This window comes from Pteronotus mesoamericanus, unplaced genomic scaffold, assembly GCF_021234165.1.
Source record: "Pteronotus mesoamericanus isolate MK-2021 breed Mesoamerican mustached bat unplaced genomic scaffold, CSHL_Meso_final scaffold_85, whole genome shotgun sequence".
Classification (NCBI taxonomy): domain Eukaryota; kingdom Metazoa; phylum Chordata; class Mammalia; order Chiroptera; family Mormoopidae; genus Pteronotus; species Pteronotus mesoamericanus.
Window position 1 is genome coordinate 39778648 of NW_026555329.1, and position 18491 is coordinate 39797138.

General features: G+C 35.7%; 1 protein-coding gene and 1 non-coding gene across 3 annotated transcripts in view; both read left to right on the forward strand.

Annotated features, from left to right (window-relative positions):
- The window catches only part of LOC129063532 (B-cell receptor-associated protein 29), a 51109-nt gene that overhangs the window by 17808 nt on the left and 14810 nt on the right, over positions 1–18491 (forward strand). For both annotated transcript variants that reach the window (XM_054564653.1, XM_054564654.1), the window contains exon 6: positions 3825–3933. In XM_054564653.1, the coding sequence (XP_054420628.1) occupies positions 3825–3933 (109 nt within the window). The remainder of the gene's footprint in view (positions 1–3824; positions 3934–18491) is intronic.
- On the forward strand, positions 7382–7509 carry LOC129063587 (small nucleolar RNA U109). The gene has a single exon (XR_008528372.1). It is a non-coding gene; the product is annotated as a small nucleolar RNA U109 (small nucleolar RNA).

An 18491-nucleotide genomic window follows, 5' to 3' on the forward strand; every position in this document is an offset into this window, starting at 1 on the left:
ATACAGCATGCATGCAAAGCTTATCAATCCATATCAAAAGGCTATAGATATTTATACTAGGGTCTGTCAGACATGGGGGCAGCAGAAGAGGCTCAGGTTGTTTCTCCTTGCTGTGAAGTCAAACACCTGGATTTTCCTTATCAGGCCAATGTGAAGCAGAGCAAGCTTCAGTGGATATAGTGCATTCTTTTGGCCAGATTTTCCCCAGGAACCCTTGGTGCTAGCATCAGGTCATGTCTGCACCAGCTTTCCCAGTTTTCTGGTCGAGACTTACAGTCCCTTTTTCAAGGCTTGGCTCGCGCAGGGCTACAGTTCCTGATACCACACAAAGTGCTCCCCAACAATGTCAGATTAATGAATTGGAATTACTAACAGAACACTACTTTTTTCCTCTGATTGTTTCATTATTTTTTCCTACTCTTTAGCTCTAAGAAAATTGAAAGTGTTTTTGTACTACTATTTTTCTCACATACGTCATAATTAATATACTTAAATTAGTCTTGTCCTTCAAAGAAAGCATCTTCCTTAAAACATTTTTGGAATTATTTTCAGAGCCAGTTACCATTCCAAGAAAGCTTATTTCATGACTACTGATTCTTTGATCCTGCACAGTTTCTTCCTTTTTTTGTTTTCCTTCCCTTTGGTTCCATGCTATCCTTCTTCTTGCATATCTCTGATCCAATCAGTGGTCCTAGATTATGAGAGGTACACAGATATGCTTGGCTAAAACCAGTACACAGTGGGGAGAAAGTCTGTGAGTTGGATAAATACTGTCTGCGCTGACATTGCTGCTGCTAAGGGGCCTGACTGGCTCGGCCCAGCAGCTCCTGGTGCAGCACGCCTAGATCCATTCCAAGCCTCTGCGGGAGCAGCATGGGACCATGGATATGGCCATTGGGCTCACCTCCTGACATCAGGGTGGGTCTTGTCTCACCTGGAGAGCCACAAGAAGCAGGAGTGAAGGGCGCTGTCCTTTCCCTTGCTGTGTGACCTAACCACCTCTCACTTTTCCTGAGCATGCCTGCTGCATTCCTGGTTAGCCTCCCCTGGATCATGTCCTTCAGTTTGCAAAGACATCTTCTGCAATCATGATCTCTTGATTTCTCCATTGTGACACCCTGGGACCACATATTTCAGTTTATAAGGCCCTGCTCAGTATGACCCTCCTTGTTAATGATAAAATCTGTTTTTTTCAAAACAAAAAACAAAAGGCAACTAATTGATCAATAAAGGCCATAGGTTAGAATGTCAAAGATGACTTTTATTTCAAGATACTTCCTTCTTGTAGGTTTTGAAATACCAGTTAAGGAAGGATAAAATTACTAAAATACCTCTTCATTCTCTGTCAGAGACACATTTTCTAATGGAAAGTATATTACCCTGAGATCCAAAAGACTTGGGTGCTAGTCTGAACTCTACCAATACTTAGCATTGTCACTTAGGGCAAGTCACCTTATATGTTCTGGACCTCAAGGTCATGAATAATAGCTAACACTGTGCCAGGTAGCACTTCAAGTGCTTCACAGTACGATATTAACTCTTAATTCTTGCAACAACACCATGAAATTGATATTACTATTATCTGCAGTGAGAAAGGGAGGCACAAAAATGTTAAGTGACTTGCACACAATCGTTCAGCTAAGTGACAGAACTAAGATTTAATTCAAGCAATCTGACTCTGGGATCCACAGTCTTAACCATGTTGTTTTGTTCTTTCTCTTGTATACTGGCCTATAAAATGACTTACAGAAGATGCCTGAGACCCTTTTGTATTCTGATATTCAGTTAATTAAATGAAATGATTCTGTGAAAGACCAATTAACTTTTAATTGCTTTAAATAACAACAGTAATGGAGTTTTATTTCTTAATAGTTTTTTTCCAGCCGTGTACCAAGATGGGATAAGGTAGATGGGAGAGTGAACACATGCATTATTGTAGCTGGTAACTATTGAATTTCAGATTCCAAGACTCTTGATTTTTCTTCAGCCTCAGGTGACACATAATAAATTTGGACAAGTTTGCAGGTGCAGTAATGAAAGCATATTTACAAGACCAACACAAATTCAACTTTTACAAGTAAATGGCATAGTAATTCAGGCAGTATAAACATTCCTGCAACTCAGTGATTCCCTTCCAATTTGGGTAATCACTGGAGAGACTGTGGGAACTGAACTCAGTAAAGCAACAGCTAGAATTGTTTTGAACTTGAATGGGCAAGAAATTTATAGAGATTTGAAGAAAATTTTGTTCTTGTTTCTGATCTTTAAATTGTTTAATTTTTAAGAATTTTGAAACTATATGGCTTCTTTAGTTGTAGTGTGCACTTCAGTCCTCTTATCTCCTAAAAAAATTTCTTGTGATTATATAATACATTCATTAGAGCTTTAGTTCCTCTGGAGCTGCCTAATCTCTTTTATAACACAGTAGTGCTGTGTTTGACCTTGTGCTACAGTTTGTATGCTCTCGTTTCATCCTTTTCACTAGACTGAAGTTTCCTGAGAGGAAAGACCATATTTCTTTTACATTTTTATCCTTTATAACACTTAGTTTTGTAATATTTGCATGCAGTCAGTGCTCAGAATGATTTGTTTGTTGAGTATACCAGCTTACGTTAGAAAAGGAACCATCTGCAGAAGAAACTCTTTTCTGTGTCAATCTGTTTTAAATTGTTCTGTGTTGCTTTTTCACCTATGGAAGCTGTCAGTATCAAGTTGCTGTACTTTAGTTAAATAACCCATACCAGTGTGTACATATTTTATTTTTCAAACATTAATTTGCCTTTCTTGGTAACTGAAATACCTTAAAATTTCTTTACAATGTCAACTTCTTAATTCTATTAACAATGATGGTTTCCACCTAGACATACAGATCATGAAATTTATGTTTTTATTTTAGTCAAATATTTTATTATTCAGACTTTAATTTTTCTTGCCTATAAAGGATAAACTAGAAACATAAAATAAACACTTTAAAAGCCAGAAGAGATTTTAAAATATGAAGAGCATTGTAAAGGATTAATTGAATAAAATTAATTTCAGGACTAGTTAATGAAAATTAGATAGAATTTTCCAAGCATAGAGATGGCCCTTTCATTTTGTACTTACCCACCTCTACCCTCACAACATTATATTTTTCTCTTACAAATCCACCTTTATAGTGAGAGTAGACAGCTCTACAACTGACACATAATTGTCTTTCAATTAATATCTTCAGAACTGATCTTTCCTTAGATTTGCATTACACACTTGATGAAAAGGCATGCAAATTATTCACCTAAATAGTATTTTCATTTTTTATTTTTATTTTTTTATCTTCACCCAAGAATATGCCTTTTGATTTTAGAGAGAGAGGAAGTGGGGGGGGGGAGAGAGAGAGAGAGAGAGAGAGAGAGAGAGAAACGTTGATCAGTCACCTCCCATATTTGCCCCAACTGGAGGTGGAAACTACAACTAGGTATGTGCCCTGACCAGGAATTGAACCCACAGCCTTTTGGTGAATAGGATGATGCTCCTACCAACTGAGCCACCCGGTCAGGGCTACCTAAATACTTTTGAAAATATAATTTTAATAATAGTCCAAACAGAAACTCTTGTTATTTTCTTTTCAGAGATTTCAACAATTGTAAGGAGATATTTATTTGTATATGTTTGCCAAATACTAAATTTCTATTGGCAAAATTACATTGTAGAAAGCTATAAAATACTAAAGAGACAAAGAATAAAATAAAGACTAATAATTTTAAATATATTACTCAGACCATTTTCTGGAAGAATATCTGGCTATTGCAATGTAAGTTCATTTCTGTAACTCTCTTTTCTCATAGCTTTTGAAAAGCTATACCAAGGAAGAAGAACGCATTTTGGAAGCAGAAAATAAAAAACTGGTAGAAGAACAGGAAAAACTGAAAACTGAATTAAAGAAGACTTCAGATGGTAACTTTGTGTGCATGTGCCAAATTAGAAAGAACATGGTATTTTATGCTGTTATACTTCACTGTTTTCCCTAAAACAAATCTAATGGCTAAATGTTCTTCTGGCTAAAATACCACGAGCGACCTATTTATAAATTCCTGCTCAACTATGAAGATAAAACATTGTTTCAGCCAAGAGAAACATGCTGTGTTATACAGAAAAACATGTAGGTGTTTCAGATCTGTGTTGTAAATACAGATGTTCCTACCTTAGCAGAAGAGCTATGTTCCTGAAAAGTTGCTTGTAAACACATTATTGGAAAATAAATCACATTCTTCCATCATAGTATATTGCTCGTTTGAAAGAAGTGATCACAGGGCGACTGTTTTGGTTATAAGAAAGTATATTGCTAATCTCAAGCCCTAATATTTCCTATCTGCCAGATAAAAGGAAAGCATTCCTTCAGAGAGATGGGTAGGCATAGAATAAGAAAAATCTGATAATGAAAAAGCTGAGAATTTGAATGTCTCATTCTGAAATACATTGCAATGAGGACTTGAGGTAGAGCATCCTAACTTCATTTCCCTAAAGGCAGCTATTTCTTCTACATTATTTTGCTTTTTAAAATAGTTCTGATTGTATTTTCATCTTCTTAGTCAAATTGGTATTGCCTACAGTCACATAACACAGAAAAGTAGATACTGTAAGTCCAATGTCATCCCAGGTAACTGTGGAAAAGTTTGTGGCTTGACCCCAGTCAATATTTCTGCATATAATATATACTCCTTGATGTCATCCAGACACTAAGGAACCTTTCTGTCAATCAGAGTTAAAATAATGATTAATGCATAGACCTTCTCCAATTTTAAGTCTCTTTCATTACTGTATGTTGAAGATATATTGGAGAATGTTCAGTAACTGAATCCAGGGTCTACTTTATGCCATTTGTAAATTTAGATTTTTTAAATAGACCTCAGTATAATAGAAGTTCTCTATAACTTACAAATTGATTATCTGTTTACATTGTTTGTATAGAGTTAACTTCATCAAGATGTATTTGAATTTGAGATGGAAAGTCTGAAGATAAAAGTTAATTCTGTAAAAAAAAAAAAGCACAAATCAATAGAATATTTCATGCAATATAAAAATTTTTAGTTACTTTTCTACTTCTCATCTAAAGTGAAAAAAAGTAAATCAGAAAAATTGTTTAGAGGCAGTGAGTTAAAAAATAAGTTACTCTTCTAGACAGGGTGTATATTATGTGGTAAGTATAGTATAGCCCCAAATTCAAAATTTTGTCATAGTTGATACTGTAGGCTCTCTGCGATTCCAAAAGATTTGGAATGTGGTCAAGAAGGTTTTGTTTGTTTATTCATTAGTTTATTTTTAAGATTTTATTTACTTATTTTTGGAGAGAAGGAAAGGTAGGGAGAAAGAGAGGGAGAAAAACATAGATTGGTTGCCTCTCACATGTCCCTAAATAGGGAGCCACCCCTGCATGAGCCCTGACTGGGAATCAGACTGGCAACCCTTTGGTTCACAGGCCAGCACTCAATCCACTGAGCCACACTAGCCAGGGTAATCAAGAAGTTTTAATATTTGTATAAAAATAAATTTAGTAATCACCTACTTTCTACATTAGACATTTCAGAAATGTGTACTTTTTTTACCCAACACAAAATATTGCTGCTAATCCTTTGGAAGAATGCAAGGAACTATTTTCAAAATACCTTTGATTAATCTTTAAAAATTGGTTCAAAATCTTGCCTTCTTTTTTTCACATCTACAAACGTTCCTTTTTCTTATGCTGTAAGCAGGGTGGTACAAAAATAAAAAACAGACAAGAATAGGTTGTGTGCCATGCTACACCTCTTAACCCTGGCCAGTTTCTTTCTTCATCTTTTGCCTTTCAAAAATTCCAACTCTGAGATCTTTTGAGCTTTAACTTCACAAGTCTGAAATATAACTCTTGAAGCTCAATATTATTTTAGATTAACATAAAGAAACTCAATACTACTTCTTTACCAAACAATTCAAATGTTTGGAGAAAATGAACTCTTTGATAATATAGGCATTGTGTTTATAATCTAAGAACAAGAGATGCTAGCTTCTGTGTTTGAAGTGTAGACTGCAGAGCTACTTTCCAAGTGAATCAGTGTTGAGGTAAAAGCAGATTTTACCTGTTTGAGTATGTCCTGTTTGGTTCCTGCAAGGTGTGTAGTATTTTATGGGTACATTTTATTTACCCAAACTTATTATTTTCGATAACATTATTAATGACCTTGAGAATACCAAGTTTCATTTCTAAAGGAGATATATCCTTGGCTACATTCTCTTGACCTACACCAGTCAAATTTATTACGGCAAGAATTAAGAAAATACATAAGCTAATAGTACAAGATTTGGATGAATTTAGCAGTACGATGCTTTGCATGTAGTACGATTCAAAAATATTCACTGATTTCTAAAGGCTGAGGGTGTTAAGGCTAACAGTGCTTAAGAAATGTTTCAGAAAGTTCTTTTATACTTGAAAATTGAGTAGAAAAGCAATGTGGTTTATTTTTTAATAGTGATAAATAGAGTATTTGCCATGTGATTTTTCTTACTGTTGGTGTTTCTTTAAATGAAACATCTTCTCCAAAGTGTATAAATAGAAATAAAGCATAAATACAAATATTTATCTAAGCTGGTTAGCCCCAAATTAGAAAACTGGCATTCTGAAGGCAGGTATTAAGAGCACTCTAACAGCCCTGGCTGGGTAGCTCAGTTGGTTAGAGCGTCGTCCCAATACACTAAGGTTGTGGGTTTGATCCCCAGTCAGGTCACATAGAGGAATCAACCAATAATTACATAAATAAGTGGAACAATAAATCAGTGTCTGTCTGTCTCTCTGCCCCTTTCCCTCTTTCTCTAAAACAAAACAAAAAAAGCAGGGGAAAAAAAAGACTGCCCTATCAGTAATACCAAACTCTCCATCAATTTTTAACCACCAGCTCAGATTTTGCCTAGAGTTAGTAAATTACCTGTGCTTCAGTGCAGTAATATGACCCTAGTGATCCAAAAGACTGCATGTCCATGTCCCATAACACCCAATTTACATTCAGGACTAAGTCAGGTGTAAGGCCCAACCTGATCTGTCATTTTTAATGATCTGTTAACAATTAATCTGATGTTTCAGTATATGGAGTAACTGGAAAAGAGCACTACCATGAAAAATGAGAACTTAAGATTTGAAGACTTTACAAAGCTCACAAGCTTTCATAATAAAAGTAGATCTTGTATGTAGTGGAAAACCTTCTGATATTCAAGGAGATGGACTTCAAAGGAGTCTTTCAGGATAGCTACTGTATTTATTCTTATAAATAAATACCCTTCTCAGTATTATTCTTAGTAGAGGAGACAATATGTACCATTTAATTATTGCATGTATCCAGGCAATGGTTAAAGTAAATATGATTTTAAAAGTGAACTGCATGTGGAAATGTCTCCTCCTCGTTTCTTTAGAACGAATATATCCATAACATGCTTCAGTAACAGAATTGTTAGGGCTGCCATCTTATAGTAGAAGTTGAGTAGTAGCATATATCTCCCAAAGGTCCCTGGTTAGCGGCATGTGGGAGGCAACCGATCAGTGTTTCTCTCACACATCAGCATTTCTCTCCCTCTCTTTCTCTCTCCCTCCCCCATCTCTAAAAATAAATCTAAAAAATAAAGTGAACATCTATTTTATATAACCCCAAATAATGTAATTAAGCAAAGTGACTCTCAGGAACTATTTTTATTGTTGGCTTTTTGACTCTTAAAATTATATTTATTTTTTATGAGAAAAAACTTTTCACCGAAACTTCCCTTCTCCTAGACTTAATTCAGCAGGTGGTTAATCAAACCGTATTCCTCACACTAGAAAAATGTTTCATGCAGTCTTAGAATCATAAGGACAGAGCCTGGCATGTTTTATTCATCCATAGACCAAGTGTGTTATATGGAATGGGGCCACAAATCTTAAGTGTTTAACTCTCTTGGGTGGGACATGTGGAGGGAGAGGAGGAGAGAGGGCATAGGCCAGCAAATGTAACCATTTCTCGTTACTGTTAAACTGCGGTTGTTTGTTTAGAACATCTGTTGGAATCATTGATATGGAATGATAAAACTTTGCAGGAAAGGAGAACTGATTTGAGTAGAGAAATCAGCATGTTCTTTTTATTATAAACATTACATTAGGGAAGTTAAAAATGAGACTGGATCTCAAGAGCTCTTTCTAGCTCTGAGAGCCTTTGCCTATGGGATTATAACACAAAATAGTCACTTTATGTTTAAAAAGAGTACCTATCTTTTTATTTCTTCTTTTATCAGAGTTTTACATCCACATAATCTAAACAGTCAAATAATACTGCAAGACTTAATAATGAAAAACAGCAGTCCCCTGTGACCCACCCCCAGAGGCAACTATTCAACTCCTTGAGCTATTATTCCTGATATTCGCCTCCACATTTCTAAATGCAAAGTTTAGGAAGCTGTTTCTTGATCTTTCTGTGTCTGGGATATTATCTTTGTCTTATATGGAAAAGGACTTAGGATCCAGGACTGCTCTCTTATCTTACCTAACTCCTCAAACACATTTCCCATCCCTCCATTCTTCCAATATAAACATATCAATTTTTATTATATCAAATTATTATGACTATATATCTATCAATCACCATCATCATGAGGACCCCTTTGCCTTTTTCCAGTTTTACTACCCAGTTTCCTGGATTCCATGTTTTCCACTTTTTATTTAACTCCCTCCTTTTGGTAGAACGTATCATCTAATATTTTCCTGAGAAATAATACATGAAAAGCAAACAACTTGAAGCCATGAATGTCTAAAAATCATTATTTTCTGAAAATTATTTCTGAAAAATCACTTATTATATTAGCCTCACCATTGGTTGAAAAATGTTTACCCTTAGAAATTTGAAGGCTGTGCTCCATTATCTTCTGGCCTCTGTTATTTCTGTTGACATGACCAGAGTCATTCTAGTCCCTGATCCTTTTTGCATATAACCTATTATGTTTTGTTTTGCTTTCCAAAGTTGTGGAATCTTGCCTGTTCCCAGCGTTATGAAATTTCATCTAAAGAGAGAGTGTAGGATGCATGCAGAATCAATAAGGTTTGGGGAATGAGAGAAAGTAGAAGTTTAAAATGACTACAGATTTCTAAGTTGGTTGACTAGGTAGGTGACACTTTTAACTAAGATTGGAACCAAAGACGGAGTGGAGCGCTTTCGTTTATTTGGGAGATATGGGAAGCAGAATTAATGCATTTGGTTATAAATATACTGAGTTGAAGGGGTCATTAGGATATCCTAGTTAAAATACCCAAAGAACAGTTGGAGCTTGAAAGAAAGGAAGTCTCAATATGGAGTCTAAACCATCATACAGATGGATCTGATGGTTAAATCAAGGAGTTGATGATTACCAATCTAGGAAGGCTGTATTGAGTGAGAAGGTACATAGCCTGAACATATAACTCCAGCTCATAACAACACTTGAGGATTAAATGGAGAAGAATCATCAGAGGTTTTAACTGGTAGCTACTCACCTCTGGTTATTTAATTCTCAGTCATTTCATTAGTAAACATTTTCTGGATTTAGGTGATACCTTTACTTTCCAGTGTGTATTAATAATTTCAAGCCTACTGATGATCTAGAAAATATAGTAAAAAAATGCTTTGTATATGTATAAAATTTTCTACTAAATATTTTTATTTATTTATTTTAGAGAGAGAGAGGGAGAGAGCTGAGAGAGAAACAGTGACTTGTGGTTTGTTGTTCCACTTATTTATTCATTCATTGGTTGATTCTTGTAGGTGCCTTGACCAGAGATCAAACCCACAACCTTGGCATACTGGGACAGTGCTCTAACCAACTGAGCTAAATGGCCAGGGCATTCTATTAAAATTTTACCCTTTAAAAGATATTTTGAAAATGCAAGCAGGAATGGAGTATATGAGAAGTATGTGGCTAATACAAATTGGGAGAAGTTGGGATGTAAGAGGCAACAAACGGGAAGCTAATACTATGTTGCTCAGCATGCTCCCTTCTCACTCCCCAGACTACTTCACTGATTTCCACAACTTGATCTTTTCTTCAGAAGAATTCAACAGTATTTTTCTTCACTTCCTCCATCCCCATCTAGTTTCACCTTCTTAAATGTTTGCAAGACATTATTGTCAAAAGCAAACTTTATTTACTCAACACCTCTGAAGATTTGTATTTCATATATTTCATTTCAGTATATCTTCACACAAAGTGTCCTTTCTGGAAGACATTTACGCCTTTGCCCTCTACCCTGATTCAATAGCATGTCTCTCTATTCAATACTTTATAGTGTGTCCTACTACCTTCAGAAACCAAGAACTCCTCAACAGTTTTTATAGAATTGGTTCGTGGGATTTGGCATTCTACAAGTGGTTGTGGGTTCCTGGAGAGCTGAATATTACAGGGATTTTAGCAACATGGAGTTTCTGCTCAATTCCTCGTATAAAATCTTACTTGTACCTGCCATGTACAAAGTATTATGCTGGGTGTTGTGAGGGATACCAAGAGGAATACATTGTCATCTCAGTCTTCAAGGATGCCTGAACAGAAAGATGGACAGACTCACTGACAACAAAAATGTAAGGCAAAGAATGATAAAAGCCAAAATAAAGGTATAGTACCTTTATTATACCAAAGAGCTATGGTAGCACAGAGAAGAAAGCGATTGTTATTACTGGCAGAGTTAAGGAAAAATTCATGGAGGAGATATCATTTGAGCTGAGGCTCATGGATAAGAGGGATTTGACAAGCTGAAATGGGAAAGTCTTCCTCTAGCCTCAGGAATGCGCACAGACCAAGAATGAAAGCCCATGGTGCCTGAAAGTATGGTTTATGACATGGTAGAGTGGGAAAGCTGAGACAAGATCTTGGGGCGCATGAGTACCATGCTTGGAAGTTCAAAATTTATTCTAAAGTAAGTACAGAGGCAGCAGCAGATTTTTAGCAAGGAAAAATATAGAACCAGAAACAGTCTTTTGTCAAATAATTTGTGGACAGAGATTTAAATTAGAGAAGAAAGAATAAAATAACTCAAATGTTTCAATCTAAGATTTCTTTTGCACAGCTCATTTGTTTAAAGATGCCGTGAAAGCATATAACTACATTTGGGGTTGTGAAATTTGAAGTGACTCAGACTTGGTTTAAGACTTTCACTTTGGGGAAGTTACTCTACACTGCAGTTCTTCACAGGGTACTTCTGTATACTAATGGCACAGTGCATTGTCTATGTTGAAATTTAATAACGTGCTAGATATTATTATTATTATTTATATCAAAAACTTTACAAGATAAATAGGGAATGATTGAAACAAGAAATTTTTTTCATTTAGATTTTAACTGTCAACCTAAAAAAAATTGTCAAAACTAATTTAAAACATTTCCCTTGAGTTTAGAGATCATTTTTCTGACACTATCTTACTTTCCAAATCCATTTGCCTTTTTTGTATATCATAATAAAAAGCTGTCAAATTTAAGGTCAAATATTTTACAAGCTTCTAAACTGAAAAAGATAAAAATACCTCTCATAACCTGATCAATGGTAAAACATGTTTGGTATGTTCATTTGCTAATTAAATCTGGGATTGATTTATAAAACCAAAATGTAATAATAGCACTGTTCTTTTCTGTGGGTTTCTTGGAAATATATTGGTTGGGCCCTGGGTATTTTAATTGGCTAGTGTTTAAAAGTAATAAACATCAGTGAGATTAGTTTTGCTTTAGAAGCTGAAGCTTAAAGTTTTGCTTTTGAGGTTGCCTGATGGGGGCATAAGTCCAACCAGTCTCAGATCAGTTTATCCAAAATTGAACTTAGCATCTTCTTGTTCAAATAGTTTCCTCTTGGTTCCTGACTCAGTCACTTTTGAAATGGATAGAAAGCAATCAGCTAGGAAAATGACCTGGAAAATTCGAGGAAAAAACTTTTTTTCTGTAGCTAAATCTTACTTCAACATTCCCTGTCTGTATAGACTGTGTTCTTTCTATAAGGAAAATTGATAGACCTAAAACAGGAAACTTTTTAGGGGATTTCTTAAAATTTCCAGTGTAATTTGGACCCTCTTCTCATGTTCTGATACTTTATTTTTTAGTTATTTTGAGTAAATTTATAAGTTAAGAGAAACTGATAAAACCTACAAGTGTTGTTTTAGAATGGAGGTAAGGATATCCAGCCTGCTGCCTTGTTTTTGCAAATTAAATTTTATTGGAACAAAGCCACAATCATTTCTTTACATATTTTCTGTGAGTGAAGAGTTGAGTAGACTATACAGAGTCTGTGTGGCACAGAAAGCTGAAAATATTTACTCTCTGGCCCTTTACAAAAATAGTTTACCAATCCTTAGTTTGGGTCTTCAAATAAAGAAGACTGCTTTTTTCAAATAAATGAGGATGCTGAAAAGATTTGCCTCTGCTGTTAATGTTGTTAAAATATTTGCTGTGTACCTAAGTGCTTGTTGAATGAATATTAATCAGATAATTTAAGAAATTATATATGCTTATGTATAGTAAAACTAGTTCTTGGTTTATTGTCCGTGTAAATTGACTCCTTCAATTCTCACATATGATACATTGGTAATTCTTCTAAGTTCCACTTGCTTTGGCTTACACATGAAATTGCTTTATAAAGCATACTCTTTTCAAAGCACTTTGTTATGATTTATGCTTACACATTGCTTTGCATGAAACATACATCCTGATTTTTAAGTAGGTAGCATGTTAATATAATTTATAATTATCCTTTGGTAAGTACAGAACCAAAATTGTTTTCTTAAATACATTACTTAACAACCTAACTAAGATTAATGAAGGAAGCCTTTATGCATTTATCAATTTTTCTTATGCCAACAACATACACTGTGGGGCTGACTTTATTCATTAAATGAGAAAGCCCACTTTTCAGTTCGCTGGCCCAGGGTACCAGTAATCATAGTAAGTGTCAACATGCTTTAAGTCCAAGTATTTTCTAAACCCAAAAGCACTTTACCCATGAACCTCATTCATGATCCCAATACCTTAGAAAGTATGGGCAGGCACTATACCTATGGATGGGTAGACAATTTGAGACACACACGCAAAAATAAATGAGCTAATTAATTCAGCAATTAATTAATTAAATCATTAATTTCTCCTTTGTTCTTTGCATATGAAAAATTGAGCTATTTTTTATTTTATTCATTGATGTTCACTCTGTATTATCATAACTTGTGCAGTTTTATTCCATTCCAAAAATTTTTGCCTCCCTCTTGCAAAGCAAGTAGTCTTCTAAAGCATGTCCCTCTTTAGTCTCTCTACCATTAGTTTGGTGGCTTCACATTGCCACCAGAGTAGTTTTCAACACCACATATCTGACTATGCCTCTTGCACTACTTAAAATTCTTTATTGGTTTCTGCCACCTTTATAGCTCTACAAGATGGTACACATGGTCTTCTGTGACCTGGTCCCCAGTGTCATCTGTGGTTTTGTTCCCCATCCTTGTCCAGCCTAAACTGGACAATCTAAAAAATTAGATTCATTTAATAAACTTTCCCATTCTTAAAATATTCTTGTGAGAAAAAGTTTAGATAGCCCTTACATAGTCTGATGGGGTTTTTAAAAAGATTTTATGTATTTCTTTTTAGTGAGGGGAAGGGAGGGAGAAAAAAAGGGTGAGAAACATCAGCCTGTGGTTACTTCTCATGTGCCCCCTACTGGGTACTGGGCCCACAACTCAGGCATGTGACCTGACTGGGAATCAAACCAGTGACCCTTTGGCTTGCAGGCTGGCACTCAATCCACTGAGCCACACCAGCCAGGGATCACCCTTTAGTTTCAATGTTGTCACCTCTAGGAAGCCTACCTGAAACTCTCCCTTCAGGCTAGGTCGAGTGATCTCTTCAGCACCTCTGTATTCCTGCATGGTGACTTATTTGATAGTGCATTTTTTATCTGTTTATCTTTCTTCCTAGATTGTAAGTGCTATGAAGGCAAGCGTGATATCTAAATCAGTTCTGTGTCACCACACCTGCTATTCCAGATGGATACTCAAAAACCTCACCCCAAACACTGAGTTTAGTGCCGTCTCTTACCTCCTTAACCCAGTTTAGATTTCATGGTTCAGCATAATTATGTTTTTGCAAACTACTTACCACCCCTCCCCTTTCCCTCCCTTCTCTACTCTCCTTCTCTCTCAAAAACCCAGCTCTGATAATAGTCAAATATCCATCTATTTGTTACCTGCACCCAAACATTTCAGCACTGCTGAAGGCACTAATTTCTTATTTTAAATAAGTGGTCACTAAATTCAAATGGGCCCTCACACTTCATGACAGTCCTATTGCACTTCTCTAAAATCTTTACTTTTCCACTTTCCAAAACTATTTTAGATCTTCTCATCTCACTTCTAAATTCTAAACCCATTCTGCTTCTGTGGGCACAAAGAATAAATCACAAAATCTTCATTTGCTCATCACCGTAACTACCATCCTCCCTGAGCTGGCTCAAACTTTCTGCCTGTCCTTGGGTTACAGTGGATTAAGTGTCAATTCTCGTCTAGTGCTGTGCATCCCATCCCCACTCTCCTCCTCAGGGACTTTGTTTCTGCGCTTACTCCCTTCCTGTCATCCTACAAACATCCCCTGTCATCTTCTGATCAAAAAGAAAAACAATTTCCCTTTGTCTCATATTCTTCCTGTTACCCATTTCTCTGCTCTACTTCATAACAAAAATTTTTTCTTTTTAACTTTTTATATAGATATAATTTCAAACTCACAGGAAAAATGCAGAGTAATACAATAGAATTCCCCTATATCCTTAACTCAGTTACCCAAATGATTACATTTTACATTTGCTTTACCCTTTCCTCTCTCTTTATATTATTTCACTTATTTTTTAAATATCTTTCAGATGGTAATTTTCTAATGTCCTTATTTCTTCTACATTTGTTAGATGCCATTGTATTGTGAGGAAGAACTTTCTTCACCCCACCCCACCCCCATGAGTTATTTATTTGTTTGCTTTTTTAATATATTCAGCGGGTTATAATCTATTAGGAGCATTATATTTTATTCAGTTGTCTCAGATTTGGCCTTTTCAAACTGGGCCATTTTGCCATTATCATTTTGTCATGCCCCCATTCTGTAAGCACTTACTCTCTGGTATAACAAGATAGTTCAAGTTCACCTTGTACATTTCCCCCTCCAGCCTTTGAATCATCATTTCTCCTTTAAGTGGAGAATAGTATTTAGAAAAAAATCTGGACCCTAGGTGTGCTCATCGCTACTGGGGCATCATTATTTGAGACCCACTTAACAGAGAGAACTAATAGTAGCTTAGATTTCACCTCCTCAGAGAAACTTCTGACTACTTAACCCAATGTAGCTGCACAGTCATTTACTATCCCATCACCCTATTTTAAACTTTCTGCATGGCACTTAGTACTCACTTTTGGTTGGTTGGACTCTATAGTGCGTCCCTCACCCTTTCACCTTCACTAGAAAATGAGTGTTACAAGAACAAGGACCCTAGCTATCTTTTCACTATACCCTCAGCACTTAGAAAAATCTCTGATGTATATAGTAGGCATTCCATAAATTGTCAAATAGATCAATGAGTAGGTAACTCCCTTATCTAAGAGCACTTTTGTCTGTGTACCGACTTCATATATTATGGTCATGAACAGTAGGAATCTTTGGGAGGGACTCTTTCATTTCATGGACTCTCAGCAATTAGAGACTAAGAGAAACATTTTCTTCCTCATATTCTTAATGAAGACAATAAAGGTTTGTCATTGCTGGTAAGAAGTTTAATTCTCACAGCCCTCCCATATTTGTTGTACATAGTGATCCTAATATATGACTTCATAAAAACTATTTTTATGAACCCCAATTTTAAATATTTTTAAGATATTTAGAACCCTGGCTCAGTGGATTGAGCACAGACTGCGAACCAAAGGGTTGCTGGTTTGATTCCCAGTCAGGGCACATGCCTGGATTGTGGGCCAGGTCCCCGGTAGGCAGTGCTTGAGAGGCAACCACACACTGATGTTTCCCTCTTTCTCCCTTCCTTCCTCTCTCTAAAAATAAATAAATATTTTTAAGATATTTATAACCATATTGCCCCTCAACCCTCCTAAGGAACTTAAACCTTTTATACAAGATGTATGCGGAAAGGTTAAATGTCTTTGCTATTTTTGAAATGTATTAAGTCTATGCTTCTATATTAGGGTAAATGCTTTTCCTTTTATCTTTCTCATTGCCTACTCACTGCTTTTTAAAAAATACTACCACTTTTTTCCCCAAGATTTTTTTAAAAGATTTTATTTATTTTTCGAGAAAGGAAGAGAGGGAGAGAAACATCAATGCGTGGCTGCATCTCATGCGTCCCCTGCTGGGGACCTGGCCCACAAACCCAGGCATGTGCTCTACACTGGGAATCGAACTGGTGACCTTTAGGTTCATGAGCTGGCATTCAGTCCACTGAGCCACACCAGTTAGGGCACCACTTTTCTTTTTTTTATAAAAATACACACTATAATACTATAATAAATCATTTTTAAACATCAGAAAATGTTATATAAAATAAAATTTTAAATAAGGTTTTGTTTATTTAAAGCAAAGAAATTTGGGGGTCAGATTTGATACGTTCTTACTGAGGACTTACTGCTTTTTTGTAATAAGGTTTTATGTCAGGACAATTTTGAATTACAGAAAAATAAGATAGTACAGAGAATTCCCATATATCCCACTCTCAGTTTCTTTTTTTATTTATGTCTTACATTAATATGGTACATTTATGCAATTGATGAACCAATATGGATACACTGCTATTAACTAAAGTTCATACATAGCTTATTCAGCTTTTCAACGTTTTCACCTGATGTCTTTTTTCTGTTATAGCTTGTTTTTGATGACTTTGACAATTTTGAGAAGTACTGGTTAGGTATTTTGATTTTTTATTTTATTTTATTAAGATTTTATATATTTTTTGAGAGAGGGAAAGGAAGAGAGATAGAGAAGGAAAGAAACAGATGTGCAAAAGAACAGTCAATCAGTTGCCTCTTGCACACCCTAACTGGGGACCTGGCCCACAACCCAGGAATTGAACCGATGACCTTTTGGTTCGCAGGAGGATACCCAACCCACTGAGACACACCAGTCAGGATCTGGTTAGGTATTTTGTGAAATGTTTCTCTGTTGGAATTTATCTGATGATTTTCTTGATTAGACTGGATTATGGATTTGAGAGGAAAGGCACAAAGGTAAAATACCATTTTCGTCACATAACATCAAGATTATGTACCAACATGATTTATTGTTAATGATGTTGACCTGACTGAGGTAGTGTTTTTCAGGTATCTCTAATATAACATTACTTAACTCCTCCCCCCTTGGAAGGAGATCACTATTCGCAGCCCATACTTAAGAAGTAAGGAGCTATGTTCCACCTCCTGAGGATAGAGTATCTACGGAAAGTATTTGGAAGCATTCACAGATTTGTGTCTTCTCCCCTGTTTATTTATTCATTTATGTATATCTGTGTGGACTCAGAGGTATTCATTCTTTACTTTGAGTTATAACTTAATATTATTTTATTTATTTTTTTTTGCTCCAGTTGTTCTAGCTTTGACCATTGGGACTCTTTCAGTTGGGTCCTGTGTCCCTTTGATGTATCCCCATTATTGTGGATTTTTAAAAAATATATTTTGAGTATTTTCCTAATTTTTTTTTAAAGATTTTATGTATTTATTTTTAGAGAGGGGAAGGGAGGGAGAAAAAGACCGAGAGAAACATCAACATGTGGTTGCCTCTTGCGTACCCCCTACTGGGACCTAGTCCACAACCCAGGCATGTACCCTACACCAAGAATCGAACCAGCTACCCTTTCGTTTCCAGACCAACATTCAATCCTCTGAGCCACCCTAGCCAGGACCTTTTCTAATTTCTGACAGTACAAGATGCTATAGACTTATCTTGCACATATCCTGCCCATTCCTAAAATGAGTGTTTTATGTGTTCTTTTTTAATTGAACTGGGTTTTATGATACTATTTGTTTGGTTTTTTTGTTTTTAATTCTGAATTAGCATGAGATATTTGTAACATGATTATATTTTTATCAAAATATCTCAAGAAAGGCCTGTTTGCTTTGTGACTGTCCAGCTATCCTAATTTTTTTTTTTATTAAAGAAAGAACTATTTTATATTGGAACCAAGATTCTTATCTGGTAACTAAAGTGACACCTCATTGTTTACCTGATATTTATTTTTCTTTTTAGGAAATGAACTCATTTTACACAAGTGGATTTTTTAGATGCCTAAAGCTTAGACTTTTCATTTATCCATTCTTTCCTTCCTTCAAGGAACACATTTTAAGCACCTACCATGTACTATGCACAGCGCTCGGTGCTCAAGACAGACAGGGCACAACTCTGTTTCTTGAGTAGTCCATAGTCTAGTGAGGACATAGTTATACCTCAGCATGATAAGTGATATAGTAAAGGTAAGCTTGCCCAGGCTGGGTAGCTCA